This window comes from Nipponia nippon, unplaced genomic scaffold (genome assembly GCF_047370975.1).
Source record: "Nipponia nippon isolate SJK-2023a ecotype South Korea unplaced genomic scaffold, ASM4737097v1 scaffold_2, whole genome shotgun sequence".
In the NCBI taxonomy this organism is placed as follows: domain Eukaryota; kingdom Metazoa; phylum Chordata; class Aves; order Pelecaniformes; family Threskiornithidae; genus Nipponia; species Nipponia nippon.
The window spans coordinates 108,692,116-108,709,500 of record NW_028262336.1 but is presented as its reverse complement, the minus strand read 5'-3'; the positions used below and the strand labels follow the sequence as shown (position 1 = coordinate 108,709,500).

At 53.5% G+C, this 17,385-nt stretch overlaps 1 protein-coding gene across 1 annotated transcript; it reads left to right on the top strand.

The window, feature by feature from the left end:
* The first annotated feature begins 7,982 nt into the window (after positions 1-7,982).
* On the top strand, positions 7,983-12,035 carry PDX1 (pancreatic and duodenal homeobox 1). Its single transcript, XM_087758287.1, has 2 exons — positions 7,983-8,382; positions 11,608-12,035. The coding sequence occupies exons 1-2, from the start codon at positions 7,983-7,985 to the stop codon at positions 11,994-11,996; spliced, it is 789 nt and encodes a 262-aa protein (XP_087614413.1). The 3' UTR covers positions 11,997-12,035.
* The last annotated feature ends 5,350 nt before the right edge of the window (positions 12,036-17,385 follow it).

Below are 17,385 nucleotides of genomic sequence, written 5' to 3'. Positions count from 1 at the left end.
CCTTCTGGACACCTGAGGCAGGACATTTAATCAATGTCTTTGTCCTTGTCAGATGATGCATTAAATCAGGTTGTGTTTAGGTACACAAAATCATTTCAAGCTCTGACAATGTGCTTTCCAGTGTACAGGTAAGGAGCAATAAAACCTACATGCATCGTTAAGAGAATGAAAATGTAGTCGAACTTTCAGTTAAATGTGCAGATTTATACCCATAATATGTGTACAGTTCATCATCGCTCCATAAAGATATTGATTTTTTTTCTGGTCTACTATGTAGCTGTGGGTTTAAATCACAGCTTTTCAAACTTGAGCTGGACTTAACTTGCAAATGTTATACAGATATAAATATGTAAATACTGAATAGGAATAGTATACAAAGACAAGGAAATAAATATATAAATAAGGGACTGGGAAATACTAGATGGAAATACAATTAAGAAGATTATGATGGAGAAAGAGAAAGCGAAAGAGAAAGCAAGTGAAAGAGAAAGTGGGGACAGGGAAGGCAAGGCAAGTGCAAGGCAAGGCAAGGGGCAAGAAAGACGAGCAGAGGAGTGTTGCAGATAAGTGGAAATGTTCGAGGCTACATGGATCCTTAGAATGATTAAATTGCACTTAAAACATTACATTATAAATAAATAGGCAAGCTAATAAATGTTACACAGCATAATAAATATTTAGATTATCTTATATACACAAGGAAAACAGTGGTCATTGCAGTTGAGCAAATGAGCAATCCATATTATTTAACTGGTTCTGCTTACTTCTGTGTTTGTGAATTATCTATGAGAAAATTCTAGTTTCTCTTCCTTCATTTTTTGAAACATGAGCGGTCCTAAAAAGTTTTCAGAAGGTGCATATCTCTTAATTTTAAAAATATATATTTATTTAAGTATTTAGAATTCAATCTGTGTTAATAACTGATTGGACATGTAAAGTGTAGATATATTTCTCTGCCCTTGTTGGATGAACATACCCATTGCAGTGTATTACACAGGCAAGGAAATACGAGCAAGGAAGTTGACTGAACAGCTTCAACTGATGCTGCTATCAACATACTCTATGAGATGGCGTTTTGTCTCCTGCCCTCCTCCTGTTCCTTCCCAGGAGTTCTCTCTTATTTACAACATGCTATAGACAAAGCCCAGTTAAACCAATTCTGCATTTGTTCTACTTTTCCTTCTGAGGTCCTTGAGTCCAAGACATTCACTGCAGATTTTATTACATCCATGCTCAGAGGACAGGGGGGTGGGTTTCCTCATGGGCTCCTTCCTAGCACTTCCCTCTGGGGGCTCTGAGAATTTCGCAGCACCTTCAGGGCTGATGTGCTATCAGTTTACAGAAGGGAGAATGAAGTCTGGTGCCCTGATTTTCAAATGGATTTCAATCGTTGTGTAACCTTGTAAATACCTTCTGAAATCCGCATTAGATCAAGTGTGATTAAGTTAAAAAGTCTCCACTAAGTCTGAGTGCCTAGTTGAAGTGCTCGGAAGTGCTACTGGACCCACCAGCTCAGAAAAAGCCCATGTGGAAAACATGGGAAGGGAACAAGACACTTCCAGAGCCCAGTTCTTATGGCACTGGGTGTTCACAACCAGACCCCCCAAAAGCTTCCCCTTTTCCTGGGAGTACCTCAAGGTGCTGCAGACCAGTCACCCAGAAAAGCAAGGTGTTTGCAGCTGGAAACACTTTAGCCCACGAGATTCATCAAGGTTGCATTATGTCCCTTTGGTTGGACCTGCTGGAGCACCCAGCAGCACAGCCCAGGTCCTGCTTCCCACCCGGGCAAAGGGCTGGTGAGAGCACACTCTCTTTCTCTCCTGGCTCCTACACCCATGTTTCTCCCTGTGGGCAGGGACAGGGGAGGGAAAAAAGGTCAGACTGGTGTATTCCCGGGTCTCACCCAGAGCTGAGCTGGGAGCATGCCCAAACCTAGACCTTCAAACTCTTTCCTCTGAAGGGCGAGCATCTTATGTGTCCTCTGCATAAATCACCTTCCTCCTCCACACTGCCCAAGTCTGGAGGACAGAGCATGAGGAACATCTCACAGTTTTTCAGTTCCTGCACTTGATACCATGACTGCAACACAATGAGCTCTTATTCAGTCCTGAGGCCCAGGGCTGGGATCTGCTCACTGTCGAAAGAAGTTGTAAAGGGCTTAGCTGCTGAGTTTTAAGATGTATCTGTGGAGCCCGTGTGATGTGCAGCAGTTCAGAGTTTGACTAAATGTAGGCAGCTTTGCACAGAGAGATTGGTCTGGAGGGACATTACTGTGGGACAACATCCCAGCAGGACGTCTGAGATACTTAAATCCAGTGAAGAAACACAGCAGCGAAGAAAACAGGCCAGGAAAATGCTGTGTAGGATTACTGTCTCCAGATGTCAGCTATTCCAGTCCTCTGCTCCAGGTTGGGATTGGCCATAAATACATAGTTCTTGTTTTCAGAGACTTGCAGAGACGGTGACTCCACACCCTCCCCAGACAGTCAGCTCCAGCGTGTCACCATTTTGTACCAGTCCAAACCATTTTAAAGAAAGTTTTCCCACATGTGTGGTGTGAGACGGAGATACAGAATGGAAAATTTCAGCCCAAATGGTTGAAGTCCGGCAAAGTTACAATGGACAAACAAGAGGGGAGGGCTATGGTGAGAACTGCCAGGTGCCACCTGCGTGGCCAGGCTCTGGCTGAGCCCGAAACCTGCCCTGCCCTGAAGAGCCCAGGGTCTGGGGGAAAAATCAAGCAGACCAGTTCTGTGAGGAGTTCTCTCTGGGTTATAGTTCTGCCCTGAGTTCCTCTATCTGTAGTTATCTGAATATATATATATTTTTTTTTTCTACTCTTATCTGGTATAATAAACATGAAGTGGAAAACAGAAAGTTGTGTGGGGCAGACAAAATGAAATTGCTGTGTTTTCAGTGGAAAGGTTAAAAGTGTTTTAAAGTAATTCCTCAGCTCTTCTTACGAGGCAATGAATTTTTGCTTCCCTAGTGATAGGCAATATTCCTACCAGGAAATGAAATTATGAATATTGGGGAGATGGGAAGAAAATTAAAAGGTGTAGAAGAAAAAGTGTAAAAAGAGCCTACACATAGAAGATCCTCTCCTACTGTCAGCCTTTCTCAAGGCAACTTTCCTACATATTTCCTAGACAAGGTCATATTCAAAATGGCTTATGTAAACGTGTCTTCCTGCAGTTCAAGATGTGGCCCACACCTATGGCGTGAAGAAGCTAATGCGTGGTGGGAAGAGCAAACTGAAGTTGCTGTGTGCTAATGCAGAATTGCTCAGAGACCAAAAAAGCTTCTTGCCAAAAAAAAAAAAAAAAAAGCTGATGAACCAGTGTTACTTTAAGGCAGGTGGAATAGTTCGTGCTCTTGTTTTTATCATTAGTGCTAAGAGGGAAAGACAGCTTTGTTTTCACATGGTTATTGATTATTAACCAGCTTTGTGAAAGGTTACCTTTCTGCTAGATACAGCCGGGGGGGGGGGGGTTAAAAATCAATCCCTGGGAAAGCTCTGTTTCCCAGTCAACTTCTTCTTCTCCCACTGCCGGCCCTTGCCATGGATACAGGTTCCCTGTGTTGGTTCGAGGCCAGTTGGGAGAGAAAAAGAGATTATTTTGAATATGTTTCACTGACCTTCAATACTTCTTTTCTGTCTAAATGTGGATTGCAAAGAAGTGATTGCACACTGAGAAGTCATCAAATATTATGCAGACATAGAAAATCAAACCAGATCACAGTTAGGAAATATGACTGAACTATGCTCCTTACTATTTTGTACTTGAGTTAGGCAGCCAGGGAACTGGGAGGAATGATGAAACTACCCTCTGTCATGGCAGGAAAGGAGTAGGGATTCACAAATTATTTGTATTGAAAGGCAAAAAAAAAAAAGCTCCTGCCACCTCTCCTAGGAAAAAAGAAAAAATGCTGTGCCCAGATGGTTTTGCATTTCACTGATCTCAGCAGCCTGCAGTGATGTCTGTCAGACACGGCTGGGGAAGAAGTGGACAAGACTTTCAAAATACAGTGACTCATGTTATGCTCCTAAATTAACCATTTAAAGGTGAGATAATTGAAAATGCCATTGAATTTCAAGAGGCATGTTGTATATGTTGGCATACATTTTAAAACCACATTGATACAACAGTAGGTATGTGGCTTGGCTTTCCAAGCCACTGGCCACACAGCCATATTCATATTATATCATAAAGTTTTAGGCTTCATGTAATATGGACGAACAGTTAACCATACAGACAACCTCTTCTCTGTTAGGCTAGAGAAATATGATCAAATCTTAACAAGTCCTTAAAAGACTCTTGAATTTAATATGGCAATCCAAGTGTTGCAGTGTGGTTATTGCATGATCTTATTGTAGGATGGCAACAGCTGAGTACCTGAAACATTTGTTACTGATACTCAAATATCTGAATTCCTGCGCTTGTGTTTGAAGATAATTACAACCTGTCTATGCTACTTAGCATTGCTGCTGTCACCATCATCCTTCAATTACTGATACAGGCTCAAGGATTCATTTTTGTTTATCCCATGGAATAACCAACTGGCTGTAAGGATTTACCTTCTAATTAGATCCTCACAGCAACTTTAATGAGAGCATTCAGTATTCCAGAAAAGTCACCTCAAAGGAGTAAAGTGCCGTTAGAGGAAACAACCTGGATCTACTGGGGTTGTTCTCAGCAAGAGCTATGACTGTGTTATTGGTTGTGGGACTGTGCTCATGAATCAGACAGTGTGGATGAAACTGGGTGATCAAAACATGGCAGCAATAAATATCCCCAAGATCTTTGGGGGCTTCTGTGGTCCATAAAAACTTCCTACTGCAGGTAAAGCAGAGGACCTCCAGCTGAACTGCAGCATACATCCAGCCAGGCTTTAAGGTGAGGGAGAATCTACTCGGCCTGTTGTTAATTTGTTCTAGTGTGCAACATGCCCCTTACTTCTCTTTTCTGTTTTCGATGGTTAAAACTCTGTTGTACACTTATCAGTGGGAATAAACACGTTTGTATCGGCTGTCTTTTCTTTGCATGGTTACCTATAGACAGAGGATGGCTGAGTTTCTTGTCACTCCAAGCCTGCCAAAACCACAGACTTGGGGAGTGAGGACAGGGGAAGCTCCCAGCTGGGAGATGACAATGTGTGTGCAGGAGTCCCTGGGCTCACAACTGTTCAAGTGCTGCTGGCCTCGTGGGGTTCACATATGAGCTAAAGAGACAATGCCACACCTTTGAGTTTCTTACATCGCGCCTACCCATCTCAAGGCTCTTCTAGTTGGAGAATTAGGACTGATAAAATGCAGCCAGGGGTAAGGTCAGCGAAGGGTGGCAGTGCCTCACACAGCGGCAGTTAATCTGGGGAACACTTTGCCACAAGGCACCAAGGAAGGCAAACTGCTTACATAAGGTTTCAGGGGAGATTTAAGATGTGGAAGAATCAACTGAGGACTATAACACCCACACGGCTCAGGAAATCCCTGGAGCAGAAAATTCTGGGGGTTTGGGAGAAGATCTGGGTGTGGTATCTCATGTGCACACCCTGCTGAGACTGCCCGAGGTGATGCGTATGGACATCTTTTAGGGAGAGCATATGGGGTCACTGGACCTTTGCCTTGAGTCAGCCCAACAGTGCCTGCAGAGCCTGGTTCTGGGGTGAGCCGGGCCATTCCCATCGCTCCCGCCTGCCTCCTCCATCACCCATTTCCCGCACCAAGTGGGCACTGGGGTGGGACCCACCCATAGCTCGGAAGCTTCACCTGGGGACCCACAGCTGTGGAGGGGCTCTTCAGTCAGATCTCAGTGACTGCATCCCAGGAGGAGGAGGCAGGCAGCAGTGATGCCTGGGATCGGGCTCTGGCCGGGCTCAGCTCCCCACTCTGTGGCCCCCTGGACATCGCCACCCCCCGGGCCTGCCCGGGGTCCCCAATGCTGGGATACCCAGCGGGGCCCTTTTCCTGCACTGCAGCTCGCCACCTTGTTGTTAGCACGGCAAAGCGCGCCCTTATCGCCTGCTCACGCAGGCAGAATGAAAGAGAATTAGCTCTAAATTATACGAAATTCATTTGCTTTGGAGGGGGAAGTGTTTGCTCTATTTAGAAACGTTCGTTATAGAAAGAAGACCGCATTAAGACACCGGGTAATGGTCCTCCCTGGAGATGAATCAATTTGCTCTGGGTTTTATGGCCTCGCGTTTGTTTGTCCGCGACAGTTCCCTGTGGAAAACCCGGGGCTGTAAATGCTGTGGGGAGCAGATCTCTGGGGAAGGGGCTGGGGGTGCTGGGCTGGGGTCGGTGCACAAGAAGCTTCCGGATTAAAGGACACCCCTGCCTGCAAGAGACCTCGGGGGAGGCATGGCGGGCGGGCGGGTGCTGAGCAGAGGGGGGACCCCTGCTAAAGGGGCTCGCCTGGCTCAGCGCATCCCCCCCGGCCGCACGGCGGCTGCGAGCCCCGGGCAGGGCGCGTACCCCGCCCGGCATGCCAGGGGATGGAGAGCGAGGACGCCGGGCGGGGGGAGCCCGAGCAGCAGCGATGTCTATCGGTAATTCCCGCTAATAAAATACTTTTTCACTATCCGCACTATAATTGGTTTACAGCCTTTTCTGTTTATTTATCCATAAGAGCTGCTGTTAAATGGCTTGGGAAAGCAATCGCTTAATGGCTCAATATTGAATCAAAGGCTCAGTGTGCTTTTTAAGAGACGGCGGACCTGCGTGGGTTCGGAGCGGAAACTCATTTTCAGTGTAATGGACTGGGCGGGTTTGCGATCACGCGGAACCGGGCGCAGGAGCCAGGTACCGGGGGCCTCCTGCGCCGCCAGCTCAGGGGATGCATCGCCACCGGCCAAGCCGAGACTAGCCGGGCCGAGCCGGGCCGAGCCAGGCCGAGCCGAGCCGCCCGCACCCGGGCCCACCGCGCTGCTCCCCGCGGCCCCCCGAGAGGGAGCGGCGGGTCCGCGCCCCGACGGCGGCGGCCGGAGCCGCGGTGCCGGGGAAAGGCTCCGGGGGAAGAGGCGGCGAGAGGAGGCGGGCCGGGCGAATAGGAAGCGTGCCTGCCCTCGAACCGGCGAGAGCGGCGGAGGCCGGGAAATGATCTTTGTCCCTTTCGGTAGCTCTCCGCCTCCTCATAGCCTCGTCACCAAGTCAACCGGCACCAGCTCGGAGCAGATTATCTCCGAGGGTCAACACATTGCAGCCCAAGCCGCGGGGAAGGCTCCCAAATTTACCCCTTGGGCAAACAATCCGCTGCCTATCGCTCGCTCTGGTGATAGCATTGTGGTCCCCACCGGCCGCATCCCCCCGGCAGGGGAGGAGCGGGCAGAAAGCCGGTCCTTGTCTGCTCCCGGGGCTCCGGCACGCGAGTACCCCCGAGGGAGCGACCCCCCGGCGCACCCTGCCCGTCCCCGGACACCCGCATCCCTGGGCGGGATGCCTCCGCAGCCAAAAGTGCCCCGATGCCAAACCCCTCCAGGAGCCGTGTCTCCCTCCCCGGCCCCCCGAGGGTTTTCCTTTGCCCGGGGCGGGGGGCTGGGGGTTGAGCAGCCCCTGGGCAAGCGGGGCGGCGAGGGAAAAGCTGGGTTTAGGGGCCATCCCTGCCGGAGCGCCCCGCACGTCGGGGCAATCCCCCGGCCCCGCAAGCCCCTCGCCGCGGGGCTCCTCGCCCCAAAGCGGGGAGCGGCACCCCGCGGCAGGGGTCGGGGGGGTCCCGGGGCCTGCCCGGCTAAGGGGGAAGGGGGCTGCGGGGCCGGGGCCACCCCGGTGGCCTCTTATGGGTCACGCCCCGCCCCGGAGGGCTGCGGGAGGGCTCACGTGGGGGCGCGGCACCTATGGGGAGGCGGCGGGAACCGGGCAGGGCGGCGGGGCCCGGCGGGGCGGCGAGCTGTCAAAGAGGCATCCCGGGAGCCGGGAGCGGGAGCAGCCCTATGTGTCCCTAAGCTGCGAGGCACCCCCCCCGCCCCCGGCCCCGCTCGCCATGAACAGCGAGGAGCAGTATTACGCCTCGGCGCAGCTCTACAAGGAGTCGTGTGCGTTTCAGAGAGCCCAGGCGCAGGATTACAATCCCAGCCCCCCCGCCTGCCTGTACATGGGCAGGCAGCAGCAGACTCCTTACCCCAGCGCCTTAGGGGCTCTCGAGCAAGGCAGCCCGCCAGACATTTCACCTTACGAGGTGCCCCCCATCACAGAGGATGCCGGGGTCTCCCACCTTCATCACCATCACCACCACCACCCCCCTCATCTTCCTCCTCCCCACCAGGACGCGCTGCCTTTCGCGGACGGGGCGGACACGGGGGCGATAGAGGAGCCCCGAGTGCAGGTGCCTTTCGCCTGGATGAAGTCCACCAAATCGCACGCCTGGAAGGGACAGTGGACCGGTAAGCCCCGCCGCCTCCCTCTGCCGCTGCCCCGCCGCTTCTCTCGCTCTCGGCGGGCAGGAAACCTTCCCGGTACCGGCCCTGGCCCCGCCGCTCGGGCGTAGCGCGGGAAGGTCCCGGAGGGAGGCTTCCCCGGGACGCACCTTCCCCCCTACCAGCCCCCCAAAACCCCCCGCTGTGAGGCTGCTACCGTCGGGTTGAACGCCGGGGTGGGAGCCGGCCCTCCGGTCCCCGCCGGCGGATTCGCCGCGCCCCGCGCTGCCCAAGCCCTGAACAATTATTAACGAATTATTTTTCACCAATTAACTAATTGTCGCCAAGTTGGGGCGACGTGCAAAAGCCTCCCGGGCGCTGCCGCCCGCCGAGCAGGGGGGCTCGGCGGTGCGGCCGCTCCGCGGGCGCGGTGGGCTCCGCGCGGGGACCAGGGCCGCGCAGGGCGAGGCCGGGGGCGCGGAGACACCCGCGGGGTGGAGCGGGCGGGGAAGCGGCGGGCAGGGCTGCAAGGGCAGGGCACGGCCCCCCGGCCCCCGTCCCTCCCTGCGCGCCCCGTGCAGTCGCGGAGCGGCCCCCGAAGCCCTGGGGCAGCCGCCTTGCCCCGCTCCGCTGCCCCCCGGCCCGCCCCCGGCGCCCGGGCGGTGGAGCCCATCTCCCCTCTCGGCCCCTCCATCATACTCCTCCCTGCTTCCCCGGTGGGTTTTAGCCGTAACTGCACCTTTCCAAGTGAAAACGCAGGGCAGGGGAAACAATGCACAAAAAAGCCAGAGCTGCCAGCGAGGGGAAGAAACACTATCTAGGCAGAAAGTTCCGCTGCCCAACAATATTTTTGTCTCTGCCCGCACAATGTTATCGTGTCCTGCGCCTTTGTCACGCCTATACGGCAAATATTATATTAATGGCTTTGTTCAAATAGACAGTTAAAGAAAGGACTGGAGTACTAAAATCGCCGTGAAATAGTTTGGGAATTGCATGAGGGAGATCGAGGCGGGGAGAAGGAGAGGCGGCGGTCGCCGGTCCCCACGGAGGCGCATCCGAAGGGCAGGGGAGAGGAGCGCTGCCCCACGCCGCGGACTCGGCGGCAGAGATTGTGCCGGGGCGGGGGAGAAAACCAGATCGTTTCCTTGGGTTGAATGAATTTAGGGAATGAAAAAAAAAAAAAAAAAAAAAAGATAAAGCCAAACTCTCAAGCTACCCCTATTTTTCTGTCTCCTGTACCCGAGAAATGACGAAAACAAGAAACAAAAGGAAACTTTTCCCGTAAAAGCCGAAAACTCTTCCCTGCTCTTCCCAGCGCTCCCGGGAGGTGCAGGCCAGGGCTGTGGCGCAGCTTCACCCGGCGCCTGGGCCGTGCGGGCAGGCGGAGGCGGCCCCGGCTGCCCCTGCCGCCGTGCGCCCTGCGAGCCCGGGTGGCGGACGGGGCGCAGCGCGGCGCCGGGCGCCCGCACAGCGCCCGTAGCCGAACCCCGGTACATTTGCAGGGTATGTATTGCAAACTATATAGCCTAAGGATTTGGGGTTTTTTATGGAAACCCTTGGGATTTAGGCGCCCATGGATTCTGCGGGGCTTTGCGAGGTTACTGCCGGGGAAAGGCGCCCAGAGAGGCCGCGGCCCTCCGCCGGACCCACGGTGTTCCGCCTCCCGGCAGCGCTGCTTTACTTTACCGTAACAGAACAATTTTTTTCCGATCCGTACACACACATACGAGTATATATATATAGGTTTATATTTACAAACATTTTATGCATATACATATATTTTTAATATGTATTTGCATATATAGGTATACATAGGTGTATAAACATAGCTTTATATTTATAAACATTTTATGTATATACATGTATTTTTAATATATATTTTAAAATATATACACACATAGGTATAGAAACATAGGATTATATTTATAAACAATATTTATATAAAATCATGGGAATAGATGAGAGGCGGGAGATCCCGCGTAGCTCTCTGTCGCAATGCCTGTTTCAATCTGGCTGTCTAAACCGCTGTGCCCTACAGATGATATCGCCACCAAAAGCGTGCCCGGCGGGCTCCCGGTGCAGGCAACAGCGGCCGTGAGCTCCAGTGCTCATCCCCGGTTCTTCTCGCCGCCGCCGCCGGTGCCACCCGCGCCCCAGCGCCCACGCAGGACGGCGGCGGCCGCACCGGGAACGGCCATCCCGCTGCTGTTGCCGAGAATGAGAAATCCCAGGCTTCACCTACCTGCCGGAACGGAGGGGCTGCGGTCCCTCTCTCGCCTCTGGTCCCACTCCCTGCCCGGCAGCGGGGCCGGTGCCCGCCCCGCGGGGGTCCCGGCGGCCGGGAAAGGGCCGAAGCCTCCGTGGGCCCAGGGCTGCTCGGTGCCGATATCCCGGGAGACCCCCCGTGGCCCCCAGCCTCCTGTTCCCTGAGATTTCCCCCTACCTTTTTGCGGCTTGGGCAAAGGACGGAGGTCCCATCGCAGGCCCCGTCGGGGAGAGCCGCCTGCCCGGCCGCGGCAGCGCGCTGCCCGCCGCGCCGTCCCTGCGGCACCCCGCCGCCTCCCCGGCACCCCGCCGTCCCTGCGGCATCCCGCCGCCTCCCCGGGACCCCGCCGTCCCCGTGGCACCCCGCCGTCCCCGCAGGACCCCGCCGCCTCCCCGGGACCCCGCTGTCCCCGCGGCACCCCGCCGCCCGCGGACTGTGGGCCCTCCGCTGGCGAGAGGGCTTCTCCTCGGGGCTGTTTACCCGAGAGCTGAGATATTCTATTTTTTTTTTAAATTATGTTTTGTTCGGTTGCTTGTGCGTGTGTGTCACACAAGAAAACCAACTGTTTGTTGTTATTGCTTTGTTTTCATTTTTTGTTGTTCTTCCTTTTCTTTCCCGTTTTGTTTTTGTCTGGGATTTTTTGTTGGTTTTTTTTTTTTTTTATTTCTCTTCTTCTTTTTCTTTTTTTTTTTTTAACGCCAATTGCCAGGCCCCGGATCCTTCGGAGCTTTCGGTGACAGGCAAACGGTAGTGCTTGAGCATCTCCCCCGGCTTGAGGGACGGCGCTTCCCTGAAAACCTCGACCAAATTATTATAAAAAAAAAAAAAATAAAATTGTGATAAAATAAAATAGCAGCAGTCCTGACAGCCGCCCCCGGCACGGCCTCGCCGTGCCCGGCCGGGGGGCTCCCCGAGGCCGCCCCCTCGGCCCCCGCAGCCCGCGGGGGCGGCCGGGCGGGCCGGGGCTGACTCTCCCTTCTCTCCAGGGGGGTCCTACGTGGTGGAGCAGGAGGAGAACAAGCGGACGAGGACGGCGTACACCCGGGCGCAGCTGCTGGAGCTGGAGAAGGAGTTTCTCTTCAACAAGTACATCTCCAGGCCGCGGCGGGTGGAGCTGGCTGTCATGTTGAACTTGACCGAGAGGCACATCAAGATCTGGTTCCAGAACCGGCGGATGAAGTGGAAGAAGGAAGAGGACAAAAAGCGAGGGGCGGGCAACAGCAATGACACGGAGCAAGACTGTGTGGTGTCCTCCGGGGAGCTGCAGGGCAAGGAGGATCTCCAGCCGTGCCCCCCCGGGAACCTGCCCTCGGGGGCCTCCAGGGACCTGCTCGCCCCCAGCCTCGCCCCCAGAAGGCAGCAGGAGTCCCGGTGAGCCGCGGGGAGCCCCACGCCCCGGGCCGAGGAAGCGATGGCTCCCCGCCGCCGTGCCGTGCCGTGGCCGGCCCTCGCCCGCCTTCCCCCGGGGAAACTCAGTGCCTCCACTCCGAAACTCCCGTCCTGCGAAAATTAAACGAAAGGTGTTCGGCTGTAGCAAAGAGAGGCTCGCTGCGGGCGGTAGGGTCGGAGAAGGCCGCAGCGAGCCGTCGGGATGGGGGTGAGCCCGGCCCCGCTCCCCCCGGGCACCCCGCGCCGCAGCAGGCTCTCCGGGGCAGCTTCCCCCGGGGAAGGCGGATCTCGGGCGGCCACCGACGGTGTGTGCAACCCTGGGTGCACGGAGCCGTCTGGAAACCGGAGGAGAAGGAGCCGCGGACGGCTGCCCGGTGGGGACGCGGGTCCCGCCGTGCTCGGCGCTGCACAAGCGCGGCCGCGGAGCCGAGCGTCCCCGACCTTCCCGGGGCTGGCTCCCCGCCGTCGCCATCCCCGTCCCTTCCAGAGCCCCCGTGGCATCGGCTCTACCGAGGACTCCCCCAGGACTATTACTCATTTCTTTGGAAAGTGGAACCTATTTTGTTTCGTTTTCTTTTGCCTTTGGGAAAAACAGAAAAAAAAAAGAAAGAAAAAAAAGCAGAAGAAGAAAAAATAAAAAGCCCGAGTGTCCTGCGGGCAGGATTTGTCTCCCCCAGTGACCGGCTCCCGATGACCGGCACTGGCAGCCAGACCCTCCTCCGGCCTCCGCCAGCGGCTCGGCGGCCGTCGGGGCTCCGCAGCGGGCGGCAGGGGCTCCACGGCGCGCAGGGCTGCGCTCGCCTCCAGCGGGGTGCCTGCAAGCCCGGAGGTGCGGCAGAAAACCCGCGGCTGATCGCCGGCCAGGGGGGCAGAGGCAGATCGGGCTGCGAGCCGAGAGCGGGACGTGTCCCGGGGGTAAAGCTGGTCCCGAAGACGTTTTCCTTCGGGGAAAAGCTCCTGCCTCTCTTCCTCCTCTCCCGCAAGCTCGGACTCTGCCTCGGAGAGAAGAAACCTCCCTGCAGCACAAGCTCCCGGCCCGGCCTGGCTCTCCGCATGGTTTTTCTCTGCAGACCCGGCTTTACATCCCGGCAGAGTTTTGGGGACGGTTGCTGGTGCCGGACGCCGGTGCCTTTTTTCAGGTCTTATTTTTCGTCTGCTCCGGGCCGGAGCGGGGCGAGAGGAGGCCGGGGTTCCCTGCGGGGAGCCGGGCAGCGAGGGCTCCGCCGCCGGCCGTCCCGGACCCGGCCTGCCTTCTCTGCAGCCGCTGCCCGTCTGTTGCCAGAAACATCTTCCCCGTCGCGACAACGGCGGGAACGGGCGTTTTGTACAAGGGAAACGAGCTGTTCCAGCCACCGCCTCAAAGAGCGTCGGAAATTCAACTGAGGGAAAAAAATTCCCACCCAAACTAGAAACAGAAAACCGCGGCTGGAAGGAAGCAGGAGCTGCCCGGGTTTGCTGTGGGTCAGGCGGATCTGCCTCCTCTCCTCGACGGGGAGGCCCCAGCCCTGCCCCCGGCAGCAGCAGCCCCTCGAGGGCCGCCGCAGTCCCTCCCGCGGCTGCGGGTCCGGGAGCGCCATGGGAGGAGGAAGAGGAGGAGGAGGAGGAGGGCCTGTCCCACCCTGGCCAGAGGATCTTTCCAGTCCCTCGGCTGAAAGCGAGGGGGAGAGGAAGCAGCTTGCCTCTTCGGGGTTTTTTTCCATCTTACGTGAGACTGTTAACAATAAGGTGGAGACTAGACATGAAGGTGTAATTCATCTATTGCTTTTTCTTTCCTTCGGGGGCATTAAGATATGTGTGCAAACGGACATTTCTGGTCATTTTTCCTGCAAGTCGACTGAGAAATTTATCATCCGAGCCTGTATATCCTTATTCATCAAAACGCAGTCAATGAGTGAGAACTTTACTAATGATTATATGAGCAAAATTCAAATAAAGCTGTTCTGCTTAAGAAGCAAAGCACCATATTAATTAAAGTAACATTTCTCAAACGTTTGGGGATCACAAAGACATTTTTAAGCCTCAGCATTTCTCAACACTATTTATTAGCATCAACCTGTCACTGGTAACATGCAGTGGAGCAATTTCCACGTACCTTTTACAATGTCTGGCACTGAAATTGCAATTCGGGAGCCACTCTAAAAATAGATGTAGCTGCAGAAAGGATGTCTAGCACACAAACTACCACGATTTTCTGCTAAGATTCGTCCAGTGCATTGGCCCTGGGTAAACAGCACACATGGTGGCTGAAATTTTGCCTCTCCTTTCTCTAGTGTAACACATTTGGTTTTGATTTTCTCCGTGCACTGCTGTAAAAACGGAGAAGTTGCAGAATTTATATGAATTGTTTGACCACGGTGCCAAGGTATTTTTATGAGTGGAAATAGAATCAGACCTGCATGGTTTAGTTTTAATGAATAAAGTCTTTTTCTTCAAAGAATTGACATAGTTTCTGGGTTTAGCGTGTTGGTTTGTGTTTTTTTTTTTTTTTTTTTTTTAATATATTCATCTTTTTAACAACTGCATCAATGGAAAAAATAGCATTAACTGAATCAAGACAGCTCTGGGACCTTGCAGAGGTAAAGGTTCATGGCAACCTTCACCTGGCAGAGCAGCCAGCCCTGCACCATGCTGGGGAAAGGCAAGGCTGACATGGAGAGTTATAAGGCTGCTACAGTTCTTGTGGCATGTCATCTCACCAAAAACAGTTGTCCAGACATGCCCGTTTTTCCTAGGAGACACCCCTCTTAGGAAATAGTTCATAATTTATATTATGGAATAGTTCATAATTTATATTTAATCACCTTTAACCCTAGGATAGTGTTTCCACAAGATGTTCTAAAAATCCTGACTTTTAAAATTAGGCAAGAGATGAAAAGTGTGAGATTTTTTTTATTTCCTTCTAGGGCAATACTCAGGTCCTTTAGATGTGTGTGGGAGAGGTATGTCCCCAAGAATCCTATGTATTCAGTGTTAATTATTTTAAAGAAAAGCTGAGCAAGATTCAGGGGGATTTTCCCATCCCCGGGTGCACCTGGCACAGGCATCCACAGCGCCAGGAACTATGGAGACATCAGTTCTACCTATGGCTCCAGAGGATGGCAGTGAGGCTGCAGGTCTTGATGCAGCTTTGCACAGGCAACACCTTTACTGCTCCTGCTTTGCTTGGATACATCCCCCAATACCGCAGCAAAAGCTTTCTTCTCTGCTTCTGCGCTACCGAGATATTGACTGTTATTACATGCACCACAAGGCAGGGAATATTTAATGCCCTCTTCTTTCTCCAAGCAGGGCCAAGCATCTAATAGGAACGGCACACAGCGAGGCAAACCCTGGCCAGGAGCTGGGGGCTGCTGTCACACACAGGCCAGATCCTGCCACAAAATGGTTGTTGGCTTGCTGCCGCCTGAGAAGCTGCATCCAGCAGCCCCTGTTGGGGCCATGCTACCACCGTGCTTTGGCTGAGGCTGGGGGAGGGAAACAGGAGCTCACGCACCCCCCCGTGCTAACCCTTGCTTTACCTCCCACATACAGGACCATGTCCCAGGACCCTGCAGGGATGGCTGTATGAAAGGTAGGATTGGGAGACTGCTTGTCTCTTCCATTACAAACCCATACATTTGCCTGAAAATTCCTCCATGTATGAATAATTATGCCCATAAATCAATTCTGAAAGCAGTGATTTAACCTAAGGTGTGAAAGGCTTTCCAGTCCGACACTGAAGCCTGCTACCTCCCACGCTGCGGTTGCTGCTGCTGCCATGACCACGGCTGAGGAGAGATGTTGCAAGCTGAGAGACGAAACATTGCTCAGGAAGGCTTCAGTGCTATGAAGTGCAAGCAGGGATGGGATGGGATGCCAGCCCTGCGACGACCACCAAAGCAGGGTCTGTTGGGCTGGGCAATGCACCTTACAGTCTGGCCTCCGCAAAGGGCAGAGTGGGCTGGGAGTTAAGCATTGTGTTTCAAGGCTTACTTTGGGAGTAGAAAGAAATGTCATTGGGCTCCCTTCACTCCTGATGGCTTGTAGGGTTGTTCTTATGAGAGGTTTTCACATAAGTGTAGGCAACCCATACACACACACATGCACACACATGGCTTCCAATAAACTGTGGCTCAGAAAGGCAGTTCCCTCCCAGCTTTCTTCTACCTTGGACAGGGATAAGAATGAACAGATCTTCAAGGATATTTTTATAGCAGTCAGGAATGTGTCTGGTTTAGCGTCTAGGGAGGACAATGAAATGTGGAAACACACTGCAGTGCCCATGTTAGTAGTGAACATTACCTACTTTCATTTATCCACTACTTGCTTTCATTTATCATTTATCCTCATTGCTCCTGTCCCACTGGCTTCCAGCACCCTTTACAATATCTTTCTGTGCCCCTTGCCAGCACCGATGTGCTCCAGCAGTGCTTTAGCTGCGAGCACAGAGAACGGTGGAGCAAAGGGAAAAGTGCATGGAGGCAAGGCTGCTCCTAGTCTCTGCCTTTCTCCATCTCCTCTCCTCCCACCACTTGCTGTCCTGATATGCAGCTCCTCTGTCCCCCAGTGCTTATGGGATCGCAACATATGCAGGGACAAATAAAACACAGAGGAAATGAGCTGAGTCCCTCTCTCTGCCCAGCGTGCCTCGGTGATGAGTCAGACTTGGCCAGCCTCATTCATGGAGTAGGAAACTCAAACATGTGGTTCCTCTACTATTAGGCCTCACACACTTGCTGCCTCATATTAGGGCTTGTTCCAGGAACCATTTGCTTCCATCAGCAGCACCACTGGAAGGAGGGGAGGCTGCAGTTGTGCTGCCTCTGACTGAGGTGCCTTTAGGTGGGGCCCCATGTTCACAGGAGCCCTGATGCCTGGCTCCATCCATCAGGATCCACTGGGCACAAGAAGTAAGTGCCTTGGCAAACAGGCATATTCTTCACAGATGACCCAAAAATATGTTGGGAAGGAAGAAACTTGAGAGATGAGGGTGAGCTGGACCAACAGGCCAAGACCAGAAGCATCTCAAGCAGGTATGGATCATCCCACTTTGGAAGCATTGGCAAAGATGGGTTTGCTGGGCTTTGTTTCATGACAGAGCTGGTCTGGGTACGATGAGCTGGTGCCAGCGGCAGCTTCATGTCCTCTCTGTCCTTTGACCCAGACCCAGGAGGAGAAAAGCATCTGCTCAAAGAAGCCTTGGCACAGTGTGCTTAAGATTCAAGAGTAAAACACATTTAGCAGGCGTGGAAGGCAGAGGATGTGATGGTTTGTGTCTCCACTTGTGGGGCTAGACTTGACAGTGGATAATGGAAAAGAGTGTCTCCATGAGCGATTGGTAGCATGCTGGTATTTTGTTTGAGCAGAGGCAGTGTGTGCCGTTATATATTTAGCTA

Bases quoted from the DNA above. Each gene is read 5' to 3' on its own strand.
- PDX1 (XM_087758287.1), top strand. From the start codon at position 7,983: ATGAACAGCGAGGAGCAGTATTACGCCTCGGCGCAGCTCTACAAGGAG. The intron at 8,383-11,607 runs GTAAGCCCCGCC...CCTTCTCTCCAG, and splicing joins CTGGAAGGGACAGTGGACCG to GGGGGTCCTACGTGGTGGAG.